This window comes from Dama dama, chromosome 5, assembly GCF_033118175.1.
Source record: "Dama dama isolate Ldn47 chromosome 5, ASM3311817v1, whole genome shotgun sequence".
Taxonomy (NCBI): domain Eukaryota; kingdom Metazoa; phylum Chordata; class Mammalia; order Artiodactyla; family Cervidae; genus Dama; species Dama dama.
This window is the reverse complement of record NC_083685.1, coordinates 55,877,729-55,905,051: the sequence shown is the minus strand read 5'-3', so window position 1 is coordinate 55,905,051 and position 27,323 is coordinate 55,877,729. Positions and strand designations below refer to the sequence as shown.

The 27,323-nt window shown below is 42.1% G+C and overlaps 1 protein-coding gene and 1 non-coding gene across 5 annotated transcripts in view; one reads left to right on the top strand and one right to left on the bottom strand.

Annotated features, from left to right (window-relative positions):
- The window catches only part of GAB1 (GRB2 associated binding protein 1), a 125,567-nt gene extending 122,109 nt beyond the window's left edge, over window positions 1–3,458 (bottom strand). For all 4 annotated transcript variants that reach the window (XM_061142411.1, XM_061142409.1, XM_061142408.1 and 1 more), the window contains exon 1: window positions 3,264–3,458. In XM_061142411.1, the coding sequence (XP_060998394.1) occupies window positions 3,264–3,335 (72 nt within the window). In that variant the 5' untranslated portion in view covers window positions 3,336–3,458. The remainder of the gene's footprint in view (window positions 1–3,263) is intronic.
- A 12,574-nt stretch (window positions 3,459–16,032) lies between these two features.
- On the top strand, window positions 16,033–16,105 carry TRNAK-UUU (transfer RNA lysine (anticodon UUU)). The gene has a single exon. It is a non-coding gene; the product is annotated as a tRNA-Lys (tRNA).
- Window positions 16,106–27,323: the final 11,218 nt, after the last annotated feature.

Below are 27,323 nucleotides of genomic sequence, written 5' to 3'. Positions count from 1 at the left end.
AACTGGGGGGTTGCCTCAACACTCTGCAAGAAGAGAAAGCCCCTGCAGCAAGGGCTGAAAAGACCCAGCACAGCCCCAAATAAACAAACCAATACAATGATTTTAAAAATATGGCTGGAGAATCCGCTCACTAGGCTTTCTCTTACTATCTTTTATGCTACTTTCACACTCTTTAGGAAATTCAAGAAAAACTTCCATAGCAGATGGACATACTAATATGCAAAAACAATGCTAATTTAAAAAAAAAAAGCAAACATAAAATGGAGTTGTAAGCAGAATGCATTGGGGCCATAACTTGAGATGACTTTGGAGATAAGACTAAAACAATATTTTGTCACTTAAAAGCCCTGATGGATTCTCTTAATCAATGCTTGAACTCCTCTTATAAACACTGGAAAACAGTGAGACAACTATCAAAGTCCTCTGAGCCAAGTGTTCCCTCCCAAAATCAATGCCCAAACTCTCTGAAGTCTTGTTTAGCGATTATAGTACCAGGCAACCAAGATATCTTATCACAGAGAATTTGTTCATTCAAAACCATTATCAAGCAACATTTTGCCTGTTGGGTGGTTAACAATGTTTCCTTTCATCCAGAAAATAAAGATTTTACATGAAAACCAAACCCAGCACAGGAGATGCATGTATATATATATATATATGCCTATATCTTTGAGGGGTAAAGGTGTATTAGCCAAAACTATCTATACTGAATATCAAGCCAAACAGCAATCACTGGGAAATGTCAAATCTTTTGGGCAATCAGCTTGACAGTGCAAATATAAGACAAGCCTCAATTTAGCTTATAAGACTCCAGTAACTCTCTTGGACCCCTCAATTTTGGCAGCCATTCTCCCCAGTCTTCCTGGGCTGTCTCCATGGACTGATTAGTGTGGAAAGAAAACCCTAGTGCCCTGCCTCTCTCAGCTGTTAGGCATATTCTGCCCTCAGTCGACAACAACTGAGCGAGCCCACTGTTCCTCTGAAGTATCCTATGATTTCAGTCTACATGAGCTTGTCCCTGAAAACATCTATGAAGTGGCCATAGGGCTCAGCTTGTGCACACAATTAGAAACCATGTGGAGTGGCTGGCTTCCTTTTCCTTTTTTAAAAATTAATTTATTTATTTTAATTGGAGGCTAATTACTTTACAATATTGTGGTGGTTTTTGCCATACATTGACATGAATCTGGCTTCCTTTTCTACATATGCTCATCCTGAGTTTCTTCAGCACTGCACCTCTGACCCACAGTCCACTCTTCCTTGCACGTTATATTCACAGACTCACAGAAAGGCATAACCTGAAAGGTCCTATCCACATGACCCAGCCTGAGCGCCACTTAAACTTGATAAGAGGCGTTAACCTTTTAAAGCCCAGTCAGGCAGGCAGATCTGGGTTCAAATCCTGCTTCTGGTACACTCTGGTTCTGTAGACTGTGTTCTCATTTGTTAGACAGATAATAACTGCCTCATAAAACTGTTGTAATGATCAGATGAAATATTAAAATTCTTAAATTTAGAATTTCTATTTTCTTGGTCCCAGTTAAGACCTAATAGTTTGGGCTGAATTTTTGTAGTACAACATATTGCAAGCCCAAGAGACAAGGCTTCTTTCCTACTGTGTTTTTCTTTTTTTGTTGTTGTTGTTTTTTAATTTTATGGTCCCTAGTTCAGTGTATGGCACCTTTTGAGAGAGCTATAAACCAAACATGTGAAAGAAGGCATTAAATCCCTATTACCACTACCTATTCCAGCTACCTTAGTGTTCTTTAGTTTGCCCAAGATCAATCATTTCCTAAACAGTGCCTTCTCAAAACAAATACATCTATCAAACCACACCCTTTCCCCACATACATACAACACATACACATAGAACTCCCAGCTGAAAAAAACACTGCCTCTCGCCCCAACTTTTAGAATAAAGTTACCGCATTTACCAGAATACTTGGGCAAACTGTGATAGATGGAGAGACGGGATTTGGAAGAATTAAAAAAAAAAATCTCTTTAGAACATCCTTAGGATTTGTGGCATCACATCCTTAAAGGAGAACTACTTGCCTATAGCAAATCCTGGCAGCAAGTAAACCAGAAACTCACTGGTGAGTTGTGGGCGAAGTTAAATATTGCACTTCACTCCGTTCTATGCAATCAAACAGTGACTAACAGGGTTACCTCGAGCTTTCGCATTGGGTGTAGAAATCCTTCCACAAGAAACAGGGTCCATTATTAGGCTCCCCCGTTAGCAAATTTATATTTAAGGGGGCACACATTGTGCTTTTGAGACATACTTTACTAGACAAATATTTGCTCCATAAGCCAGGGCATAGGTGTCATTTCTTTCCTCTGCAGGGGGCAGCGATAGAAGAATCAATGGGGGAGAAGGGGATAAGATCCCAGACTCCCCAAAGAGGACACAGACTTCCGCTGAAGTAACGCTGGTTCTTTCAAGGAATATTTCCCCTAACGGCTAAAACGGTTTAACACATAATCAGCATCTTGTATCAATTACACAAATACCACGAAGCAACTCTGGTGGCCTGGGAAAGGACCATAACACGCAGAACTCCTAACTGGCCTCGGCTGTCCCCTCCCACGGGGTTTGACAGCGTGTCCAAGGCGCCCGAACACCAGCCATCAGGCTCCCCCCAGCGCCCTCCTCTCGCAGCAAACTGCCAAGGCTCTCGGGCCAAACTCCAACGTCCCTCGATTCAAAACCGAAAAAGTGTGAACCCCGCTAAGCAAACGGTAGGGCGCGTAATAACTTTTTTTTTTCTTTTCTGTGGAGCGGATTGGAGATGCTCGGCTCTAACGCCAACTTCCCAGGTCTCCCGTCCGCTTTCCGCAACCATCCCGTGGGGAAGGAGGGAGGGAGAGCGGACCAAAGAGAGGGCTGGTGAGTTTTAATACCTCCGTGGTTTTCCCAGTGCAGGAAATTGACTACACAGCAGCCCCTGAGAATTCGGTGCAGGTCTAAAGAAAGGAGAATGCTCTCCCCCTCGCCCCTGCTAAAAGGAACAATAAAAGCACGCAGCAGGCGCTCAGCTGGCCATACCAGGCCTTCCTAAGGGCCGATGGAGAAAGAGATTTCTCCAGTCTGCAATCCGGAGAAAGAAAGATGCCCGGCCAAGCGGAGGCCCGGCATGAGTGTCCAGCCTGGGTCCCCAGCCTGCCGGGGAAGGGGCCTACAGAGAAGGGATGGCGACTATAGAGGAGCAGTCGGCACGCGAGCCGTCCGGGGAGGGTAACGGCGGCCGAGCTCTACTTACATAACGCTTCAACTTTTTCTCCGGGGGGGACTTGCGGAGCCATCCCGAGCAGACCACTTCGCCGCCGCTCATGGTGCGCGCCTTTCGGGCTCCGGGCCCGGCGCGCTCCCGACACCTTCGACGCGGGACGGCCGTGCAGCGGCTGGGACCTCGCTCTCCCGCGGCGCACCCCAGGCGGACGGGGCGGACCGGCTCCGCGGCGCTCTGGCTCTTGGCGTTGGAGTTTCTTCCCCGCAGGCAGGTCCGCGGACGTGAGTAGAAGCGGGCAGAGCCGCCGAGGCCGACACCTCGGGGCAGGGGCCCCGGCCGGGCCGAAGATGCCCAGGCCTCCCTTCAGTGCGCCCGCCCGGCCGCCAGGCGCGCCGTCCCGCCGGCCGCCTCCTCTGCGCTCGGGCTCCACGGGACTCTGCCCCGGCGCGGAGCCCGAGCCTCGGCCCCCTGCGCTCCGCCCCCTCGGGACGGGACCTCCCAGAGCGCACTCCGAGACAGACACGACGCTGCACGCGCGCACACACACAGTCTCACACGCTCATACACACACAATACCCCCGCGCAGTGCCCACTCCGACTGGCCGGCTCTAGGTTTCGCTGCGCTTGGCGGTATCCCCTCCTTCCTCCTTCTGGAGGGAGGGTGGGTCACTTCCCCGAGGCGCCCGGACCGCGGCGAGGAAAGGGAAAGCCGCGAGGGTCCCGTGGTCAGCGGGCGCAGGGCTGGTCCCGGGCCACGGAGGGAGCCGCCGGCTAGGCGTCGCTGGGCAGAGCGCAGGTCCCGCCGAAGGGTGGGTCCGCGCTGGCCGCCGCCGCGGGAGAGGGAAAGCAGAGGGCGGCAGAAGAACGAGGCGCTGGGCTCCTCGGCCGCGGGGACCAAGCCCCCCGTCCCGTCCCCTAGCGCTGCTCCTGCGCCGCCTCCCCCACCCCAGGGCGCGCGGCAGGTTCTGGGCGGCCCGGCCCCCGGCCCCGACCCCTCCCTCTCCCGGCCTCCCGGCTCCCTCTTCCTCTCTTTCCTCCTCCCCTTCCCACGTTCGGGCCGGCTCCGGTTTCTGCCCAGACTTTCTCTGAAACTCCGCCGGAGCGCTTCCAGCCAAAACAACAAGGGCCAGGGAGGAGGAGACGCGCGGAGGGAGGGAGCGAGGGAGGGAGGGCGCGGGAGTCCGAGAGGCACCCTGGGATCTGTAGTTCGGGACGCTGGAGAGGGGTCCTCGGCCCCCCGGCGGCCCTGGATCCCGGAGCCCCCGGCGGGCTGGTCGCCGAGGAAGGCGGCGAGGCCTCGCCCAGGGTAACGCCATGCCATCTCGGGTTCCCGGGCGACCGAGGAACATTGGAAGGTTCAAGTCTCTGGATTGCCATCTTGGCTCAGCCGAGTGTCAGTTCGGAGTTTGTTCTGTGCGGGAGATCGCGAGTTGGGGGCGGGTACTTGACAGCGTGGAAAGCGAAACAGCCTGGAGGAGGACCGCGCGCCCTGGAGAGTCTGCGATCCCGGGGTTTCTGCCCGCAAGACTGAAGGGCAGAGACCCGGAGGGCGAGGTCTCTGGGAGCGCGCCAAGGCGACCAGCCTGCAGGGGAGGTAGAAGGGGACCCTCCCGGACTGGTGTGTGCTGGTCCCCGGAGCAGCCTTGCCTGAGTGGTGGGAGCGCTTAGTGGACCCAAAGGATTCAGTTGGATCTATCTCTGGGGCATTTTGAAGTCTTACACTCCCTCCGTTTGTTGCCAGTTTCTTCCATTTGTCTTGGCTTTTATTTAAAATCAACCCTTGGGGTGTTGGACCAGAAAAGGGAAACTTACTGGCTGTCCTAATTCTATTTGTTTTCTTGCGTGTGTTTTACAATGGCTATGATACCTGGTCCTGAGATTAACACGATCCTGTAAGAGAAATATCTTTTCCAATGTATTTATGAGAAACAAAGCCCCCAGACAGATGTTGGAACGTGATGTAAATAATCAGATAAAAGTGCCAAACGTTTCTGGAAAAAATAACCTCAGGCGTGTTCTTGTTAATACAACATTCATATTCTGGAGTTCCTCTTGAGTTTGAAAATGTTATACAATTGTAGTAGGAAATTAGGTGCTGGGGTGGTGACAAATAAAGGTCCCTGCACTCAGAGCAGTGACATTTCTGTGGTGGCATAAGACGGTTAACGGGTCAACCCAAGTACAGATTGTGATAAATGTGCCCTGGGAGAAACTGGAAGAATAATAAGGGTGGAACTAGGTCAGATACTAGGGGAGAAGTCTTCCTTAAAGAGGCAGCTAGCCAGAGATGTGAAAGATGTTGTAAAGATGTTGTCTTGTGAAAAGATCAAAGGGATAACCATAAGGAGGACTGAGAGAGAAAAAACAAGTCAGGAGGTCATTGTTTTTCTTAAATGTTAGAATACAAGTGAGTGTAATTTTTATGGCAACTAATAAACCAAAGCAATTTTTATGTGAACTCGGGTTTTACCACAAACCATCCATATGAAAATAAATCATTAAATTTGTTTTCCACTTCTACCACAAGCAGTGTGTCTGTGTACTGAGTCAAAGTATTTAAAATTAGCATTGCAGAGACTGGTCCTCTCTTTCATAGTTAACTGTTTGCTAGATAATCTACCACTCCTATTATTTTAAAGTTCGTTTTTAAAAATTGAAGTATAGAGAAGGAAATGGCACTCTACTCCAGTATTCTTGCCTGGAAAATCCCATGGACAGAGGAGCCTGGCAGGCTATAGTCCACAGGGTTGCAAAAGAGTGGGACACAACTAAGCCTCTAAACAACAACAAAACAATTTATTTACAATGTTGTGTTAGTTTCAGGTGTATAGCACAGTGATTCAGTTATACATATGTATGTGTGTGTATATGTGTGTGTGTGTGTGTGTGTGTGTATTCATATTCTTTTTAATGAAAAGTTGTGATACAGTCATCTCTCTGTATCCTTGGGGAATTGGTTCCAGGACCCCTCCCATACCAAAATTTTTTGATGCTCAAGACCCTTGTACAAAATGGTATAGTCTTTGCATGTAACCTAAACACATCTTTCCGTATACTTTAAATCATTTCTAGATTACTTATAAGACCTAATACAAGGTACATGCTATGTAAATAGTTGCTATCATACAGCAAATTCAAGTGCTGCTTTTTGGAACTTTCTAGATTTTTTCCCAAATATTTCCTACCCAATGTTGGTTGAGGAACCCAAAGATCTAGAAGGTCAACTGTATGTATATTGTGTACTACTTTGGAGTGTTCCAATAATTTTTTCCATTATTTCAAATAAGGGATTGAATTAACTCATTTCCATGTAAGAAACCAAGGACTTCCCTGGTGGTCCAGTGGCTAAGACTCCTCATTCCCAATGCAGGGGGCCCCCGGGCTCAATCCCTGGTCAGGCAACTAGATCCAACATGCCTCAACTAAGAGCTGCAACTGAAAAGAGCCCGCATGCTGCAGCTGAGACCCAGCAGAGGCAAATATATATATATATTTAAGAAAAATAAATCATTAAGTATCTTTCCCTATCTTCATTTATGTTATTTCTAGATATCAAATAAATGAGAAGAGGTTGAAGATAATACGTCTTCAAGTATGTGTGTTAAACAGGAAATTGGCTTTATCTTTACATGATACGCCATTTTTAGATTCTTTTGTTAAACTGCATTTTACATCTTTATATGTTAAAAAGTATGCCGGGGGGAAAAAAAGTGTGCTGGGAAACAGTATTACACATCAGTGTCTTAAATTTCATGCATACAACACATACTCATGGAATGTCTTTGTGTGTACAAGTTCTTGAGGACCCAGGATACAAAGAGAGGTTACCAAACCTATTACCTCACCCCTTTGTCCTAGAGAAGAACATTTTGCTAGTAATCAGCCCCTTAACTTCTACAATACAGTTGATAAATGCCGTGAATGGAAAGCCAAGAGTCTGAACGGGGCTCTACCCTCTGGGAGAAGGGTGAGTAGGGGGAAAGACTTCCCTGAGAAATGGACTTAACTCTGATCTTCAAGATGAGTAGAAATGGCCTAGCCAAGCAGCAGAGAAGAGTATTCCAGACAACAGGGAAGCTGTCAGATGCCCAGGTCTTCAGGCTGGAAGAAACGCCTGAGAACCTGAAGGAAGGCAGCAGGGAGGCAAGTGAGAGGGACGTTGCACTGGGTGAGGGGACAGACACGGGCAGGAGACAGAGTGCGCAGATGCTTGGAGATGGTCTTAGGGTATAGATTTTTTCCTCAGAGCAAATGACAGTTATCACCTTCTGTGATCTTCAAATCACCTTAGACCATCACCCCTTCGTGGACTCTGTCTCACCTCCAGCAGCAGACTTCCCAATCACTCCATTTTCCAACTTGATCTTTCAAGTTCTTCCTCTATAATCTTCTCCAGCAGCTTTCTAGCCTGCTGATACCTCTTGCTTTTCCGTGACCCACCAGACCCCTCTGTCTCACACTCACCCCCTTTTCCAGGTTGAATCTTGTCATCCACATAACATGTTGTCCAAATATCATGCTTCCAACCCACAAAACCCCAACCCTGGGTGAACCCGACTGTACTTCCTCTGACACCGAAACAGCCGAGCGTGGTTGGAGCAAGTTAAGCAACAGAATGAGCAATGTCACCATAAATTCAGATTCAGTGACCTCAAATAGATCCTCAGCTATCTGCAGGGGCAGATCTTTGTTTTCTGGAACCTGAAGCACATACAGTTTTGTTGTTGTTCTTTAGTCGCTAAGTTGTGTCCAACTCTTTGTGACTCTACAGGCTGTAGCCCGCCAGAAGACTGGAGTGGGTTGCCATTTCCTTCTCCAGAGAATCTTCCTGATTGTACCTGCTTCTCCAGCATTGGCAGGTGGATTCTTTACTGCTGAGACACCAGGGAGGTCCATATTCATTTTGAGGAGTCATTTTAAAGGGAAAGAATATACAATTACAAATAAAAATGTGAATATGAATCTAGAATGAGGAAGTGAATGAGGAACAGATTACTGGAGCCTTGGAGATAGAGCTGCCTTTCCTTTGAGATCTCTATGGTGATTTGGGCTTCCCAGGTGGCGCTAGTGGTAAGGAACCCTCCTGCCAATGCAGGAGACATGAAAACATGTCTCTTATGAGGATCTTCCGGATCCAGGGTTTGGGAAGATCCTCTGGAGGAGGAAATGGCAACCCACTCCAGTATTCTTGCCTGGAGAATCCCATGGGCAGAGGAGCCTTGCTGGCTACAGTCCATAGGGCTGCAAAGAATCAGACACGACTGAAGCGACTTAGCATGCACCCATACACGGTGATTTTCCCATCCCCGGTAGCTCACTCCAGTATTCCTGGGCTTCCCTGGTGGCTCAGCTGGTAAAGAATCTGCCTGCAATGCAGGAGACCCTAGTTTGATTCCCGGGTTGGGAAGATGGCCTGGAGAAGGGAATGGCTACCCCTCTGTCCATGGGGTGGCAAAGAGTTGGACACACCTGAGTGACTTTCACTTTCACTTTCTTAGTCAGTGGGGTCACCAAAGAGTCAGACAGGACTGAGCAACTTTCCGTTTCACTTATGTGGATATGCCTCCTGAGTGCACCCTGAATTCCCCTCCCAACCCAGAGATGCTACCTCTTCCAGCAGCTCCCTACTCACATATGGGCCTGTGCAACAAGCTTCCTTATCTTCATCCATGTCTCTGCTACTGGCAATCCCACTCCTTTATCAGGACAGTGCACTCGACTCTACAAAATTTTCTTTCTTTCTTTCTTTTTAAATAACAGCTTTATCAAGATAATAATTCACCTACCATAAAATTCACATTTTTAAAGTGTAGAATTCAGTGGTTTTTAGTATATTCACAAAATTCTTCAGCCTCTCTATATACTTTCAGAATATTTCATCACCCCAAAAGAAACCCTGTTCCCCCTCCCTCTGCATCCCTGACAACCACTAATCTTTCTGTTTCTGTGGATTTGCCTCTTTTAGACATTTCATATAAATGGAATCATACAGTAGGTGACCTTTTGTAACTGGTTTCTTTCACTCTGCATAATGTCCAGGCTTATCCATGTTGTGTATGCATCAAGTACTTCATTGCTTTATAATGTTAAATAATATTCCATTATGTGGATGTATCACATTTTGTTTATCCATTTATCAGATAATGGACATGTGGATTGTTTTTACTTTTTGCCTGTTATGAATGATGCTTGCATTAGTGCTTAAACCATTTTCAGATATCTCAAGTGTCCAAACCTTCCACTTTCCCCATCAAACAAAAATCTTATAGTTTCATCAGAAAAGCAAAGTGCTCAGACAGAAACTTATTCAACCACTAGCCATCAGACGTAAAAACCCACATGCCAGCTTTACTCCTCCCACCCCCTCCTTCCCATATCAAATCAAAGGCATTACTTTCCTCTTCTGAAAGGTCAGTCCCTCCACTTATGCTTTGAATTTCATCCTATTACATCTTTTCAAGAACATAACCCTATCAATGATCTCTTCTCTCTATAGCTAAATAGTGTAATCTCCATGTAATTTTTTCTGTCATTGTGTATGTTGCAATACAACTTAAAAACAAGTAGCAGGCCAGATTGAGCCAAAGGACCATAATTTACCAACCTTTGCTTTATACCACCATGATTTGATTGGGCGTACATTCACACACACACACCTCTTTTTTTTTAAAAGAAAGGGAGCCATTAGTATGAAGCCTTTTAAAATAGTTGTTGTGAAAAGATTCTTACATGAAATTGCCAATAGCATGCAGTTGCAGATTATTTAATTCTTCCTGAGTGTTAGCACCATTCCTCTGAATAAACTACCATATCATTAAAATGAAAGTTGGCTGCACTGTATTTGACAAAAGGATTGTAGACAACAGATTACAGTTCTCTTTAGTTTTTATTGGAACCCAAGTTAAATTATCCATCCCATTTTAAATATCTTCACATCTCTTCTGTTAAGACAATGTAAAAAATCCTCTATATCATATATTGCTTTTTAGCTACATTTTTTTCTAACAGCCTTTCTCTCTCTTTCACAGCCAGACTTCTATTGAGTGTTGCTATAGTTTCTCTCTAGCTCATCCTCCACTCCTCCTCAATCTGTTTCTTTTTGGCTACCATTCCAGTTTCACTCTTATATTTGCCACTCATGACCCCCACATTGCTAAATCAGATGAGAATTTTCAGACTTCATATTTTTCAGTCACACCTTCCTAAAACTCTCAGTACCTTGACCCTTGAGACATCATGGTTTTGGATATTCCTGTCCCCTTGTTCCACTCTGATTTCTTGGGAGGCTCTTCTACTGGCCCTTGGCATGTTGAAGTCTAGCCCACCACTCTTCTCATCTACTGCTTTCTCATGTGGGTAGTATTTGACAGTTCCATCCCCAGCTGGGTTCTCGCTTCTGAATCATGAACCTGTAAATACAACTGCCTTCTTTACATACCACTCAGCTCCACAATGTCAACCAAATCAGAGTCATGATCTCCTCCTCAGCTCTCGCTGGATCAACTCTGTCTTTTTATTTCTCTGAGAGTCATTCTCTGTACTTTACTTTCTCATCTTCTATCACCAACCCATTACCAAAGGTGGATAAGCTTGCCTGTGGATTATTTTTCCATTTTATCCATTTCTGTACTACCACTCCTTTCCAAGCTACTTCATTTCTCTCTTGGATTTTGGGGCATATGCTTAATGTATCTTCTTTACCCCTGCTCTACAGATTCTCCACTTTTCAGTCAAAGACATCTTCAAAAAGCCCAAATAAAATCATTTCAATGGCTATCAACTGAGCATAGGATAAAACCCAACATCCTGGAGACTTCCCTGGTGGTCCAGTGGCTAAGACTCTGTGTTCCCAATTCAGGGGGCCTGGGTTTGACCCCTGGCCAGACAACTGGATCTCACATACTGCAACTGAGAGTTCACATGCCATAACTAAAGTCCTGCATGCCACAAATGAAGATCAAAGATCCAGCATGCTGCAACTAAGACCTGGTATAGCCAAGTAAATAAATAAAGGAAGAATCAATTGTATATATATTTTTAAATCCTTAACATGGCCAACATGATGTGCATGGGCTCTGCCGTCTGCAGGTATCTATCCTGCCTCATCTGGACCACTTTCTTGTTTCTTCCTGTGCTCATTCACTCAGGCATTCTTCCACTTCTGTTTCCTCAAACACACTCATCTTCCTTCCCCCTCCAAAGCCTGTGTTCTTACTGTTCTGTGCCTGGCATGCTGCCCTCACCTTTATGTGCCTCTCATTTCATTTTATTGGGACTGGTTCATTCCTGCCCACCCTTCAGATCTTGGGTCACCCATCTCTGCCACAGGAAGACTTTTCTCAGACTCAGGTTGCACCATATTCCCTACTTTACCATCTTATTGTCCTGTTAAAAGAAATTGATATCATAGTTGTTGTCTCACATCATTTTGTGAGATTATTTTATTGGTATTGACTCCTCTCACTAGATATTGGATGCCATTAAGGAAAACGACCATGCCTGTTTTGTTTAGTCACTTTATTTTTACCCCTAACACTTACCAGGGTACCTGGCATATAAGCAATTCTTAACACATATTTGTGGAATGAGTGGAAGGATGTGAAAGGCTTTGATCAGGTGGCTGATGACCTAGATGTTTGCTTGCTGCTGACATGGTTATGGGATAGTGCTCAAGTCAAGATGCTTGGGTATTGCTACAGTTGGAATGTTTCTGTCCCTTAAATTCCTTCATGGATCACAGCCTTGTCATGATGAAGGGGCTGTGCAGGGCTCCCCAAGGCGGACGGGTCATAATGAAGAGTTCTGACAAAACACGGTCCACTCAAGAAGGAAATGGCAACCCACTGCAGTATTGTTGCCTGGAGAAACCCATGAACAGTATGAAAAAGTGAAAAGATATGACACCGGAAAATGAACCCTCCTGGTCAGGAGGTGTCCAGTATGCTACTGGGGAAGATCAGAGGGCAGTTACTAGTAGCTCCAGAAAGGATGAAGTGGCTGGGCCAAAGTGGAGAGGACTTTCGTTGTGGATGTGAAAGTAAAGAGAAAGTAAAGTTGGATGCTGTAAAGAACAATATTGCATAGGAACCTGGAATGTTAGGTCCATGAATCAAGGTAAACTGGGCATGGTCAAGCAGGAGATGGCAAAAGTGAACATCAACATCTTAGGAATCAGTAAACTAAAATGGACAGGGATAGATAAATTTAATTCAGATGACCGTTATATTTACTGTAATGGATTCTGTGGGCAAGACTCCCTTAGAAGAAATGGAGTTGTCCTCATAGTCAGCAAAGGAATCTGAAATGTGGTACTTGGGTGCAGTCTCAAAAATGACAGAATTATCAGTATATTTCCAAGGCAAACCATTCATCATCACAGTAATCCAACTCTATTCTCCAGCCATTAATGGAGAAGAAGCTAAAGATGACTGGCTCTATGGAGACCTACAAGACCTTCTAGAACTAACACCAAAAAAGATGTCCTTTTCATCATAAGGGATTGGAATGCGAAAGTAAGAAGTTAAGAGATACCTGGATTAACAGGCAAGTTTGGCCTTGCAGTACAAAATGAAGATGGGCAAAGGCTAACAGTTTTGTCAAGAGAACACACAGGTTATAGCAAACACCCTTTTCCAACAACCCAAGAGACGAGTCTACACATGGACATCACCAAATAATCAATACCAAAATCAGATTGATTTTATTCTTTGCAGCTGAAGATGGAAAAACTCTATACAGTCAGCAAAAACAAGACCTGAAGCTGTCTGTGGCTTAGATTATGAGCTCTTTATCACAAAATTCAGTCTTAAATTTTTTAAAAGTAGGGAAAATGACTAGGCCATTCAGTTATGACCTAAATCAAATTCCTTATGATTATACAGTGGAAGTGACAAATAGATTCAAGGGATTAGATCTGGTAGACAGAGTGCCTGAAGAACTATGGAAGGAGATTCATAACATTGTACAGGAGGCAGTGACCAAAACCATCTCCAAGAAAAAGAAATGCAAGAAGGCAAAGTAGTTATTTGAGGAGGCTTTACAAATAGCTGAGGAAAGAAGTGAAAAGCAAAGGACAAAGGGACAGACACACCCAACTGAATGTGGAGTTCCAGACAATAGCAAAGAGCAATAAGAAAGCCTTCTTAGATGAATAATGCAAAAAAATAGAAGAAAACAACAGAATGGGAAAGACTAGAGATCTCTTCAAGAAAATTGGAGATATCTAGGGAACATCTCATGCAAGGATGGGCACGATAAAGGACAGAAATGGTAAGCTAACAGAAACAGAAGAGATTAAGGAGTGGTGGTAAGAATACACAGAAGAACTATACAGAAAACATCTTAATGACCCAGATAACCATAGTGGGATGGTCACTCCCCTACAGCCAGACATCCTGGGGTATAAAGTCAAGTGGCTTAGGATGCATTACGTGAACAAAGCTAGTGGAGGAATTCCAGCTGTGCTATTTCAAATCCTGAAAGATGATGCTGTGAAAGTGCTGCACTCAACATGCCAGCAAATTTGGAAAATTCAGCAGTGGCCACAGGACTGGAAAAGGTCCGTTTTTGTTCTAATCCCAAAGAGGGCAATGCCAAAGAATGTTCAAATTACCATACAGTCGCACTCATTTGACATGCTATCAAGGTTATGCTCAAAATCCTTCAAGCTAGGCTTCAGCAGTACGTGAGCCAATAAATTCCAGATGTACAAGCTGGGTTTAGAAAAGTTAGAGGAACCAGAAGTCAAATTGCCGACATCCATTGGATCATAGAGAAAGCAAAGGAATTGCAGAAAAGCATCTACTTCTGCTTCACTGACTATGCCAAAGCCTTTGTGTGAGTCACAACAAACTATGGGAAATTCTTAAAGAGATAGAAATATCAGACCACCTAGGTAAGTTTCTCCTGAGAAACCTATATGCACATCGGGAAGCAACAGTTAGAACTGGACATGGAACAATGGACTGGTTCCAAATTGGGAAAGGAGTACGTCAAGGCTGTATATTGTCACCCTGCTTATTTAACTTCTTTGCAGATTACATCATGTGAAATACTAGGTTGGATGAATCACAGGCTGGAATCAAGATTTCTGGGAGAAATACCAACAACCTCAGATAAGCAGATGGAACACGAAAGAGCAAAGTGAAAAAACTGGCTAAAAACTCAATATTAGGAAAACTAAGATCATGACATCCAGTCCTATCACTTAATGGCAAATACAAGAGGAAGAAGTGACAGATTTTCTTTCCTTGGGCTCCAAAATCACCGTGGATTGTGACTGCAGCCATGAAATTAAAAGACACTGGCTCCTTGCAGGGAAAGCTATGACAAATCCAGACTGTGTATTAAAAAGCTGAGACATCACTTTGCCTACAAAAGTCAAAGGTATGGTTTCTCCAGTAGTCATGTACAGATGTGAGAGTTGGACCATTAAGAAGGCTGAGCCTCGAAGAATTGACGCTTTCAAATTGTGCTTTTGGAGAAGACTGTTGAGAGTCCCTTGGACTGCAAGGAGATCAAACTAGTCAATCCTAAAGGATGACTGATGCTGAAGCTCCAAAACTTTGACCACCTGATGTGAAGAGCCAACTCATTGCAAAAGGCCCTGATGCTGGGAAAGACTGAAGGCAAAAGGAAAAGGGAGTGGCAGAGAATGAGATGGTTAAATAGCATCACTGACTCAAAGGACATGAATTTGAGCAGACTCCAGGAGATAGTGAAGGACAAAGAAGCCCAGTGTGCTGCTGTCCATGGGGTCGCAAAGAGTTGCACACAGCTTACCGGCTGAACAACAACACAGTCCATATGTTGAAATCCTGACCCTCAAGGTGAAGATATTAGGAGGTGGATCTTTGCAGAGGTGATCTCAGTGATAAGGATGGAGCCCCCATGAGTGGCGTTATTGACTCTGTAAAAGAGGGGAAGAAAGGTCCCTTGCTCCCTTCCACCATGTGAGGTCACAACAAGAAGATGCCAACCATGAACCAGACGTTGAGCTTTTTCCACAGGAGGAGCCTGCTGGCACCTTTGATATTGACCTTCTCAGACTGTATAACTGTGAGAAATTAATTTCTATTTTTCATAAGCTACCCAGTTTATGGTTTTATTGTTATAGAAGCCCAAATGGGCTAAGACAGGTAGGAATTGCCTCCCAATAACCAGACTCCAAAAAGTGATAAACCAAACTTTACATTATTACCTAAAGATGGGATTGTTTTAAAATTTTCCACTTATGTATATTTGATGATTTTTCTACAACAAAAATATATTCCTTTAGTAAGAGGACATTTTAAGTTTTAAAAAACAGAAGTGAGGCTGTATTTTTAAATTAATAAATAACTTTATGCATTGAAATTTTCACACATCTAAATATTTCTAAGGAAGTTGTCTTGAAACAATTTGGAATGAAAATATCCTTGAAATAAGATTTATATAGATACAGTGAGAAAATGGTCTTTTCACAAAGGAATAACATAGTTTGTTTTAGGATATTTCAGTTATAATTTATTAGGAGCTATGATAATTAAAATATTGTGATAACACTGCCTGAATTGCATAATTTTGTATCAAACTTATTTCAAAATTTAGGTTACTTATTGAGAGTTTTTATTTTATAAATTTGTAAACCAAAATCCCTTGGTAATTATGACATAAAAACATTATATTTAATAGTGTTAGAGTTACTTAATATAATTACATTTACTCAGTTCTTATGTTCAAATTATTTTGGATGAAAAACAATTGTCTACTAAGTTAAAACTTACGTATACTTAAGTTAAATTAAGAAAAGCTGGAGAGTGCCTGGATAGCCTAGTCGGTAGAGCATCAGACTTTTAATCTGAGGGCCTAGGGTTCAAGTCCCTGTCCAGGCATCAAAAAAAATAAATAACAAAAACAAAATTTGTTTTAAAAAAAGGAGAAAAACTAACTCAGTTTTCCTTTAAACTGAAAATTATGAAATGACTGCTTCATCTCAATGCTGTTTACCAGGCCAAGGTTAAATCTGTATGTACAGAGAACCAAGAAACAGACCCACGCATGTATGGTCGTTAAATGGATGACAAAATTGAGACTGCACTATAGTGAGACAATGATAGACTTTTCAGTAAGTGGTTGGTTCTGGGTAAATTGGATACTCATGTAAAAAAAAAAAAAAAAGGAGTCTTGCTTCCTATCTCACAGCATATGCAAAAATCAAGGCCAAATGCATTATAGATTTTAAAATTAAAATTAAAAAAAATACTAGGACATTTCCAAACAAAAACACAGAGAACTATCTTCTTAACTTTGGGAAAAATAAACAGACACAGAAAGCACTAATCTTAGAGTTTAAAAGTAATCTACTGGGCAGTGTTAAAATTGACAACATCTCTTCATCAAAAATCATGTTTATTGGACTCTGTGGGAGAAGGCGAGGGTGGGATGTTTCAAGAGAACAGCATCAAAACATATATGTTACCTATGGTGAAACAGATCACCAGCTCAGGTTGGATGCCTGAGACAAGTGCTCGGGCCTGGTGCACTGGGAAGACCCAGAGGGATCGGGTAGAGAGGGAGGTGGGAGGGGGGATCGGGATGGGGAACACATGTAAATCCATGGCTGATTCATGTCAATGTATGACAAAAACCACTACAATATTGTAAAGTAATTAGCCTCCAACTAATAAAAATAAATGAAAAAAAAAATCATGTTTAAGAGAATACAGAAACAAGTCATGGAGTGGAAGAAGATATTTTAATTCCTGTATTTGTCAAAGGGCTTGTAGTTGGAATATATAAATAATCCTAGAATCAATGGTCAGCATTGATTTCCTCAATGGCTCAGCAGGTAAAGAATCCGCCTGCAATGCAGGGGACACAGGAGACATGAGTTGAATCACTGGGTCAGGAAGATCCCCTGGAGGAGGAAATGGCAACCCACTCCAGTATTCTTGCCTGGGAAATCCATGGACAGAGGAGCCTGGTGGTATACTGTCCAGGGCATTGCAAAGAGTCAGACACAGCTAAGCAGCTAAGCGCACACACATGCTTCAGAATCAATAAGATGGTAAACAATCCATGACTTCAGCTTGCAACCCAGCTGGAGTAGAAGAGAATAGAGTTCCCCACCCTACTGAGACAACTTTATAAAAAGATACAAAATATATGAAACACACAAGGTGAGCACCACAGTCATCATCCTTTACTGCTTTACTTTCTAGGCCACTGCACAGGGCGCTTGGAGTCCTGTCTGAGTCAAGGAGATGGATCTGGGAGTTCCGGGAGGCTAATGCAGTTTGAAGCCGCAGGACGCTAGACCAGATAGGAAAGAGCTACACAGAGAGAGCACTCAAGATCCCCACTCCGGGCGTCCCCAAACATCTCCAACTGAATATGGATCCGTAGATGCAGGTAAAGAAACTCCCTGGCACTAGAGCGGGAGTCACTGGAAAGGACAATAGGGAACAATCCCCAGGGAACCATCCAGGGTGGAAATGGTTCCTGTCCTCCCGGCCAGAGGGGAAAACATCATAATTCACAAAGTACTATAGGATTTTCGTCTCAGGCGTGGGGCAAAAGTATCTCTAGACTAAATGCTGCTGTGACTCTGCCTAAGAAAACTTGATAGCAAGATGCCGTAGGTTCAAACTGCTCCCAAGAAACTTAACTCTGTCCTAAATCACAGCTCGGGATATTCATAGGAAAGCAAAAATATCTAACACCAACTCATTTTCTACAGTTGTGCCCACAGTTTTCTCCATTTACAGCTTGTCCCACTATTTAATATACCTTTAATCTGCTAAAAATGTTAACTGACTGCTCTCCTAAATCTAAAGATAATTTCATTTTAGTATAAATATATATCACATATTTTTGTAAAATTTGTCAAAGTCTGATTAGTGTGCCTTAAGTGCAGGCTTCTTTCACTGTTTATAACATCTGATTTGATAATCAAAAATTCTGGATTTGACATTGATCAGAAATTACAAAGAAGCAGGCAAATATAACTCACAAATGAGGAGGAAACTCAGCTGAAGCCAACCCAGTAGTGATATAGATGGTAAAATTATTTGACAAACATATAATAGGTGTTACAAATGTATATTATATGTTCAGTAAGTTAGAGCAATGATTTAATATGTTAAATAGAGACATGGAAGATATTAAAAAGACCTAAATCAAACTTTTATAGATGAAAATTATAATGACTGAGAGGAAAAACATACTACATGCAATTAATAGCAGATAAGACATCACAGAAGAAAGTTTTAGTGAATTTAGACCTAGAGAAATAGGAACAGAGAAAGAAAAAAAAAAAAAGATTGAAAAAATTGCACAGAGCATCATTGAAAATGGGACCAGCTTGAAGAATCTGTATACATATAGTTGGAGTCTCCAAAGTGGGAAGCACAGAAGAATATTTGAAAAGATAATGGCTGAAAATTATCCAAATTTGTTGCAACTGTAAATCCATAGATTCAAGACATAGCATCACTGAGAGAAATTAAAGAAGACCTAAGTAAGATATACTTAGTTCATGAATAGAAAGTCAATATTATTAAGTTGTTAGTTTTCTCCCAGAATAATCTGTAAATTTAACACCAATTCCAATCACTACCTCAGCAAACATTTTTTTCCAAAATTGATAAGCTGATTCTGAAAATCATATGGAAGTGCAAAGGACCGAAGTAGCTACAACTTTGGAAAGGAACAAAGTTAGAGAACTTATGCTACTTGACTTGAAGACATAGAAACCCACCTTAATAAAGACAGTGTAGTACTGTCTTTGGTAGTACTGGCATCAAGATAGAGAAATGTGAAAAAATTGAAACTGGAGTTACCATATGATCCAGTAATCCCACTATTAGACATGTATGTAGAAATGATGAAAACTCTTAATTCGAAAAGATACATGTACCCCAATATTCATAGCAGTACCTTTACAATGGCCAAGGCATGGAAGCAACCTAAATGTCCATCAACAGATGAATATATAAAGAAGATGTGTTACACACACACACACACACACACACACACACACACACACACACACACACACACACACACACACGCACAGAGTGGAATATTACTCAACCATAAAAAAGAATGAACCAATGCCATTTGCACCAACATGGATGGACTTGGGAATTATCATACAGTGAATTAAGGAGACAAAGACAAACATCTTATGATATCGTTTATATATGAAATCTAAGAAAATGATACAACTGAACTTATATACAAAACAGAAACAGACTCACAGACATAGAAAACAAACATATAGTTACCGATTGGGAAGTTGGGGTAAAGGATAAATTAGGAGTTTGGGATTAGCAGATACAAATTACTATATATAAAATAAGCAACAAGGTCCTACCGCATAGCACAGGGAACTATATTCAATATCTTATAATAAACCATAATGGAAAAGGAAAGAAAAAAGATAGATAAATGGATTAATGGAACAGAGAACAGTCCAGAAATAGACATACACAAATATGGTCAATTGATTTTTGACAAAGGTGCACAGGCATTTCAAAGAAGAAAGAATAGTCTTTTCAATAATTGATGCTGAAGCAATTGGATATCAAAATGCAAGAACAACAACAACAAATTCAAACCATACCTTGCAGCAAATGTACAGATATACCTCAGAATAGATTATAAATAATAAAAGTAAAACCTGATAAAAAGAAAACTTCTGGAACAAGCAGAAAGATTTTCTCTGCTGGAGAAAATCTGTGTGACTGAGTTGTGCAAAGATCTCTTAGATATGATGCCCAAAGCATGATCTAAAAAGGAAAAAAAATGGTAAATTGGTCTTTTATCAAAAGTAAGAATCTCTGCTCTTTGAAAGACCATTGAGAGAATGAAAAGACAAGCCACAAGTTGGGGGAGGAAATATTTGCAAATCACATGTTTGATAAAGGGCTTGTCTCCAAAATAAAGCACTATACAAAAATTAATAATAAGAAATAGACAGCCTAATTAAAACATGGGCAAAAGATTTGTATGTATATATATGTAACCAAAAAAGACTCACAGATGACAAGTAAGCCGTATTAACAGCTGTACTCAACATCGTCAGTCATTAGGGAAACATAAATTAATATCACAAGTAGGTACCACTACACACCTACTGTGCTCAGTCACTAAGTCGTGTCTGGCTCTTTGAAGCCCCATGGACACACATATTAAAACGCTTAAGATTGAAAACATTCAAAAAAAGGAGATCATCACATCTGGTTCCATCACTACATGGCACCTAGATGGGGAAACAATGGAAACAGTGACAGAATTTATTTTCTTGGCCTCCAAAATCACTGCAGATGGTGACTGCAGCAACAAAATTAAAAGACACTTGCTCCTTGGAAGAAAACTATGACAAACCTAGGCAGTATATTAAAAAGCAGAGACATTACTTTGCCGACAAAGATCCGAACACTCAAAGCTATGGTTTTTCCAGTAGTCATGTATGGATATTAGTGTTGGACCATAAAGAAGGCTGAATGCTGAAGAACTGATGCTTTGAACTGTGATGTTGGAAAAGACTCTTGAGAATCCCTTGTTCTGCAAGGATATCATACCAGTCAATCCTAAAGGAAATCAGTCTTCAATATTCATTCAGTTCACTTCAACGCAGTTGCTCAGTCTTGTCCAACTCTTTGCAACCTCATGGACTGCAGCACACCAGGCTTCCCTATCCACCACCAACTCCTGGAGCTTGCTCAAACTCATGTCCATGGAGTCAGTGATGCAATCCAACCATCTCATCCTCTGTTATTCCTTCCCTTCTTCTCCCACCTTCAATCTTTCCTAGCATCAGGGTCTTTTACAGTGAGTCAGTTCTTCACATCAAGTGGCCAAGGTATTGGAGCTTCATCTTTAACATCAGGTTTCTCCAGTGAATATTCAGAACTGATTTCCTTTAGGAGTAGTTTGATTGGATTGACTGGTTTGATCTCCTTGCAGTCCAAGGAGCTCTCAAAAGTCTTTTCCAACACCACAGTTCAAAAGCGTCAATTCTTTGGCACTCAGCCTTCTTTATGGTCCAGCTCTCACATCCATACATGACTACTGGAAAAACCATAGCCTTGACTGGACAGACCTTTGTCATCAAAGTAATGTCTCTGCTTTTTAATATACTGTCTAGGTTTGTCATAGCTTTTGCTCCAAGGAACAAGCATCTTTCAATTTCATGGCTGCAGTCACCATCTGCAGTGATTTTGGAACCCAAGAAAAATAGTCTGTCACTGTTTCCATTGTTTCCCCATCTGTTTGCCATGATGTGATGGTACTGGATGCCATGATCTTCGTTTTTTGATTGTTAAGTTTTAAGCCAGCTTTTTCACTCTACTCTTTCACTTTCATCAAGAGGCTATTTAGTTCCTCTTTGCTTTCTACCGTAAGGGTGGTATCATCTGTTTATCTGAGGTTATTGATATTTCTCCTGGCAATCTTGATTCCTTCTTGTGCTTCATCCAGCCCAGAATTATGCATGATATACTCTGCTTATAAGTTAAATAAGCATGGTGACAATATACAGCCTTGACGTACTCCTTTCCTGATTTGGAACGAGTCTGTAGTTCCATGTCTGGTTCTGACTGTTGCTTCTTGACTGTCATACAGATTTCTCAGGATGCAGGTAAGGTGGTCTGGTATTCCATCTCTTAAAGAATTTTCTACAGTTTGTTGTGATCCACACAGTCAAAGGCTCTGGCATTGTCAGTAAAACAGAAATAGATGTTTTTCTGGAATTCTCCTGCTTTTTCAGTGATCCAATGGATGTTGGCAATTTGATCTCTAGTTCCTCTGCCTTTTCTAAATCCAGCTTGAACATCTAGAAGTTCATAGTTCATGTACTGTTGAAGCCTGGCTTGGAGAATTTTGAGCATTACTTTGCTAGCTTGTGAGATGAGTGTAATTGTGCGATAGTTTGAGCGTTCTTTGGCATTGCCTTTCTTTGGGATTGGAATGAAAACTGAGCTTTTCCAGTCTTGTGGCCACTGCTGAGTTTTCCTAATTTGTTGGCATATTAAGTGCCAACAGCATCATCTTTTAGGATTTGAAATAGCTCAACTGGAATTCCATCACCCCCACTAGCTTTGTTCATAGTGATGCTTCCTAAGGCCCGTTTGGCTTCTCATTCCAGCATGTCTGGCTCTAGGTGGGTGATCACACCATTGTGATTATCTGGATCATGAAGATCTTTTTTGTACAGTTCTTCTGTGTATTCTTGCCACCTCTTCTTAATATCTTCTGCTTCTTTTAGGTCCATACCATTTCTGTCCTTTATTGTGTTCATCTTTGCATGAAATGTTCCCTTGGTATCTCTAATTTTCTTGAAGAGATCTCTAGTCTTTTCCATTCTATTTTTTTTTCTCTAGTTCTTTGCATTGATCACTGAGGAAAGCTTTCTCATCTCTTCTTGCTGTTCTTTGGAACTGTTCATTCAGATGGGAATATCTTACCTTTCTCCTTTGCCTTTAGCTTCTCTTCTTTTCTCAGCTATTTGTAAGGCCTCCTTGCAAACATTTTACCTTTCTGCACTTCTTTTTCTTGGGGATGGTCTTGATCACTGCCTCCTGTACAATTTCGTGAACTGTCCATACTTCTTAAGGCACTCTGTCTATCAGATCTAATCCCTTGAATCTATTTGTCACTTCTACTGTATAGTTGTAAGGGATTTGACTTAAGTCATGCCTGAATGGTCTAATGGTTTTCCCTACTTTCTTCAATTTCAATCTGAATTTGGCAATAAGGAGTTCATGATCTGAGCCAGTCAGCTTCCGGTCTTGTTTTTGCTGACTATAAAGAGTTTCTCCATCTTCGGCTGCAAAGAATATAGTCAATGTGATTTTGGTGTTGACCATCTGGTGATGTGCATGTGTAGAGTTGTCTCTTGTGTTGTTGGAAGAGGGTGTTTGCTATGACCAGTGTGTTCTCTTGGCAAAACTCTGTTAGCCTTTGCCCTGCTTCATTCTGTACTCCAAGGCCAAATTTGCCTGTTACTCCAGGTATCTCTTGACTTTCTACTTTTGCTTTCCAGTCCCCTATGATGAAAAGGACCTTTTTTTTTTTTTTTTTTGGGTATTAGTTCTAGAAGGTCTTATAGGTCATCATAAAACTGTTCAACTTCAGCTTCTTTGGAATTAGTGGTTGGGGCATAGACTTGAATTACTGTGATATTGAATGGTTTGCCTTGGAAATATACTGAGATCATTCTGTCATTTATAAGATTGCACCCAAGTAGTGCATTTCAAACTCTTTTATTGACTATGATGGATACTTCATTTCTTCCAAGGGATTCTTGCCCAAGGTAGTAGATATAATGGTGATCTGAGTTAAATTCGCCTGTTCTGATAGAACTGCCATATGACCCAGCAATCCCACTCCTGGGCATACACACCAAGGAAACCAGAACTGAAAGAGACATGTATACCCCAATGTTCATCACAGCACTATTTTATAATACCCAGGACATGGAAGCAACCTAGATACCCATCAGCAGATGAATGGATAAGAAAGCTATGGTACATATACACAATGGAATATTACTCAGTCGTTAAAAAGTATTCATTTGAATCAGTTCTAATGATATGGATGAAACTGGAGCCCATTATACAGAGTGAAGTAAGCAGAAAGATAAACACCAATACAGTATACTAATGCATATATATGGAATTTAGAAAGATGGTAACGATAACCCTATATGCAAAACAGAAAAAGAGACACAGATGTATAGAACAGACTTTTGGACTCTATGGGAGAGGGCGAGGGTGGGATGATCTGAGAGAACAGCATTGAAACATGTATATTATCAAGTGTGAAACAGATCACCAGTCCAGGTTGGATGCATGAGACAAGTGCTCGGGGCTGGTGCACTGGGAAGACCCAGAGGGATGGGATGGGGAGGGAGGTGGGACGGGGGATCGGGATGGGGAACACATGTAAATCCATGGCTGATTCATGTCAATGTATGGCAAAAGCCACTACAATATTGTAAAGTAATTAGCCTCCAACTAATAAACGAAAAAAAAAAAAAAAAAGGAAAAAGAACCTGGGAAAAAAAAAATTCGCCCATTCCGGTCCATTTCACTTCATTGATTCCTAAAATATCAATTTCAATCTTACCATCTCCTGTTTGACCAATTTACCTTGATTCATGGAACTAATATTCCAGGTTCCTATGCAATATTGTTCTTTATAGCATTGGGCTTTACTTCCATCACCAGTCACATCTACAACTGGGCATTGTTTTTGGTTTGGCTCCAACTCTTTATTCTTTCTGGAGTTATTTCTGCACTCTTCTCGAGTAGCATATTGGCCCATACTGACCTGGAAAGTTTATCTTTCACTGTCATATCTTTTTGCCTTTTCATACTGTTCATGGGTTTCTCCAGGCAAGAATACTGAAGTGGTTTGCCATTCCCTTCTCCAGTGGACCACATTTTGTTAGTACTGTCCACCATGACCCGTCTATCTTGGGTGGCCCCACATGGCACATACTACATAGTTTTGTTGAATGAGACAAGGCTGTGATCCATGTGATCAGTTTGGTTAGTTTTCTGTGATTGTTAGTCATTAGAAGGACTGATGCTGAAGTTGAAGCTCCAATACTTTGGCCAATTGCTGTGAAGAGCTGACTCATTAGAAGAGACCCTGATGCTAGGAAAGATTGAAGGCAGGAAGAGAAGGGGCAACAGAGGATGAGATGGTTGGATGGCATCACTGACTCAATGGACATGAGTTTGAGTAAACTCTGGGAGATGGTGAAGGACAGGGAAGCCTGGTGTGCTGCAGTCTGTGGGGTCACAAAGAGTCGGACATTACTGAGCAACTGAATAGCAACAACAAAATTTGAAGAGTTAAGATGATTGAACAACTGACACTCTCATAGGCAGCTTATGAGAATGTAAAATGGAAGACATTCTGGCAGTTTCTTATAAAATTAAGCATACATGTAACATATGACCCCAACATTCCACTCCTAAATACCCGGGATAAATGAAATAATATGTTCACTCAAACTTTTGTGCCAATGTTCTCAGCCCCTTTATTTTAAATAGCCCCAAACTGGAAACTACTTGAATGCCTTAATGTTTAATGGATACAAAAAGTGTCATATATCTGTACAGTGGGTTACTACTTAGCAATAGAAAGGGATGGACTAGAGATACGTGTAATGACATGGATGAATCTCAGAATAATTATTCTGAGTAAAAGAAGCGAGAGCCAAATAAAAGTGTATGTACATCATGTGAAATGCCAGGCTGGATGAAGCACAAGCTGGAATCAAGATTGCTGGGAGAAATATCAATAACCTTGGATATGCAAATGACGCCACCCTTATGGTAGAAAGGAAAGAAGAACTAAAGAGCCTCTTGATGAAGGTGAAAGAGGAGAGTGAAAAAATTGGCTTAAAACTCAACAATCAGAAAATTAAGATCGTGCCATCTGGTCCCATCACTTCATGGCAAATAGATGGGGAAACAGTAGCAGACTTTATTACTTTATTTCCTTGGGCTCCAGAATCACTGCAGATGTTGACTGCAGCCATGAAATTAAGAGATGCTTACTCCTTGGGAGAAAAGTTATGACCAACCTAGACAGCATATTGAAAAGCAGAGACATTACTTTGCCAATAAAGGTTAGTCTAGTCAAGGCTCTGGTTTTTCCAGTAGTCATGTATGGATGTGAGAATTGGATTATAAAGAAAGCTGAGTGCCGTAGAATTGATACTTTTGAACTGTGGTGTTGGAGAAGACTCTTGAGAGTCCCTTGGACTGCAAGGAGATCCAACCAGTCCATCTTAAAGGAGATCAGTCCTGGGTGTTCATTGGAAGGACTGATGCTAAAGCTGAAACTCCAATACTTTGGCCACCTGATGCAAAGAACTGACACATTGGAAAAGACCCTGATTGCTGGGAAATATTGAGGGCGGGAGGAGAAGGGGATGACAGAGGATGAGATGGTTGGATGGCATCACCGACTCAATAGACATGAGTTAGAGCAAGCTCCGGGAGTTGGTGATGGACAGGTGAGCCTGGCATGTTGCAGACCATGGGGTCACAAAGAGTCGGACACAACTGAGGAATTGAACTGAACGTGATTTTTTTCCCATTTTTATTAGTTGGAGGCTAATTACTTTACAATATTGTAGTGGTTTTTGAATGTGATTTTATTTATAAAAAATTCTAGAAATATAAACAGACTGATATGACATCATTGATCCAACCATAGATGAATCAGTGGTTGTCTAGAGCCAGTGGGATTGACTGTGGTGATGGTTTCTTGATGTGTACATAGACCTAAATTTGTCAACCCGTGCACTTTCAATATATCTACTGTATTGCATGTCAATCATACCTCAATAAAGTTGCTTTAAAAATAGAAGATAGCCAATCCATTAGGAAAAAAAGGGGCCAGAGGCTATAAACTTAGGCAAAACTAAACTATGGAAGTCAGGAAATAGTGTGTGTGAGGGGCAATGGGAAGTTGGGTGATAATGTTGATTTCTCAATTTGGGTGCTGGCTTCAAGAGTGTGTTCACTGTTGGAAATTCATTCAGTGGAACACTTGTGATTTGTGCATATTTCTGTATTTGTGTTATTGCCTCCTTTTTTTCTTTTCTTGTTTTTTTTTTTAGAAAAAGCTTATGAAAAGCAGTTATATATACATCTGTGTTCACGGTGCAGAACTTTGTGACAGGTTGCAGCTCTCTTTCAGGGTAAAGTCTCTGCCACTCTTATCTAGGGATGAGTCCTCTCATTGTGCAGGTGGTAGAAAAATGTCCTCAGAAGTTTCTCAGAAAGCTGTTTATTATTTTTATAAGTGAAGGATGTGCCGATTTTAGCTTCAAAGAAATCAGCAACCTCTTCCAGACAGGAAATTGCTGGGGAAATGAAATTAGATTGTTGAGAATGTTAGTGCAGTTAGATTCCAGCGGGGTGGAGCCTTGGAGTGCTGGCCAATTTGCCTGTTCAGCTCTTGTGCTTCTTCTCTGAGAACTGCCTGCCTTCCCAAGCCCACCAGGGTAGATTCTTTGGTTGTGGTTGCACTCTCTGATGCTCTTGCCTGGGATGACAGCTGAGGGTACCACTTGATGTA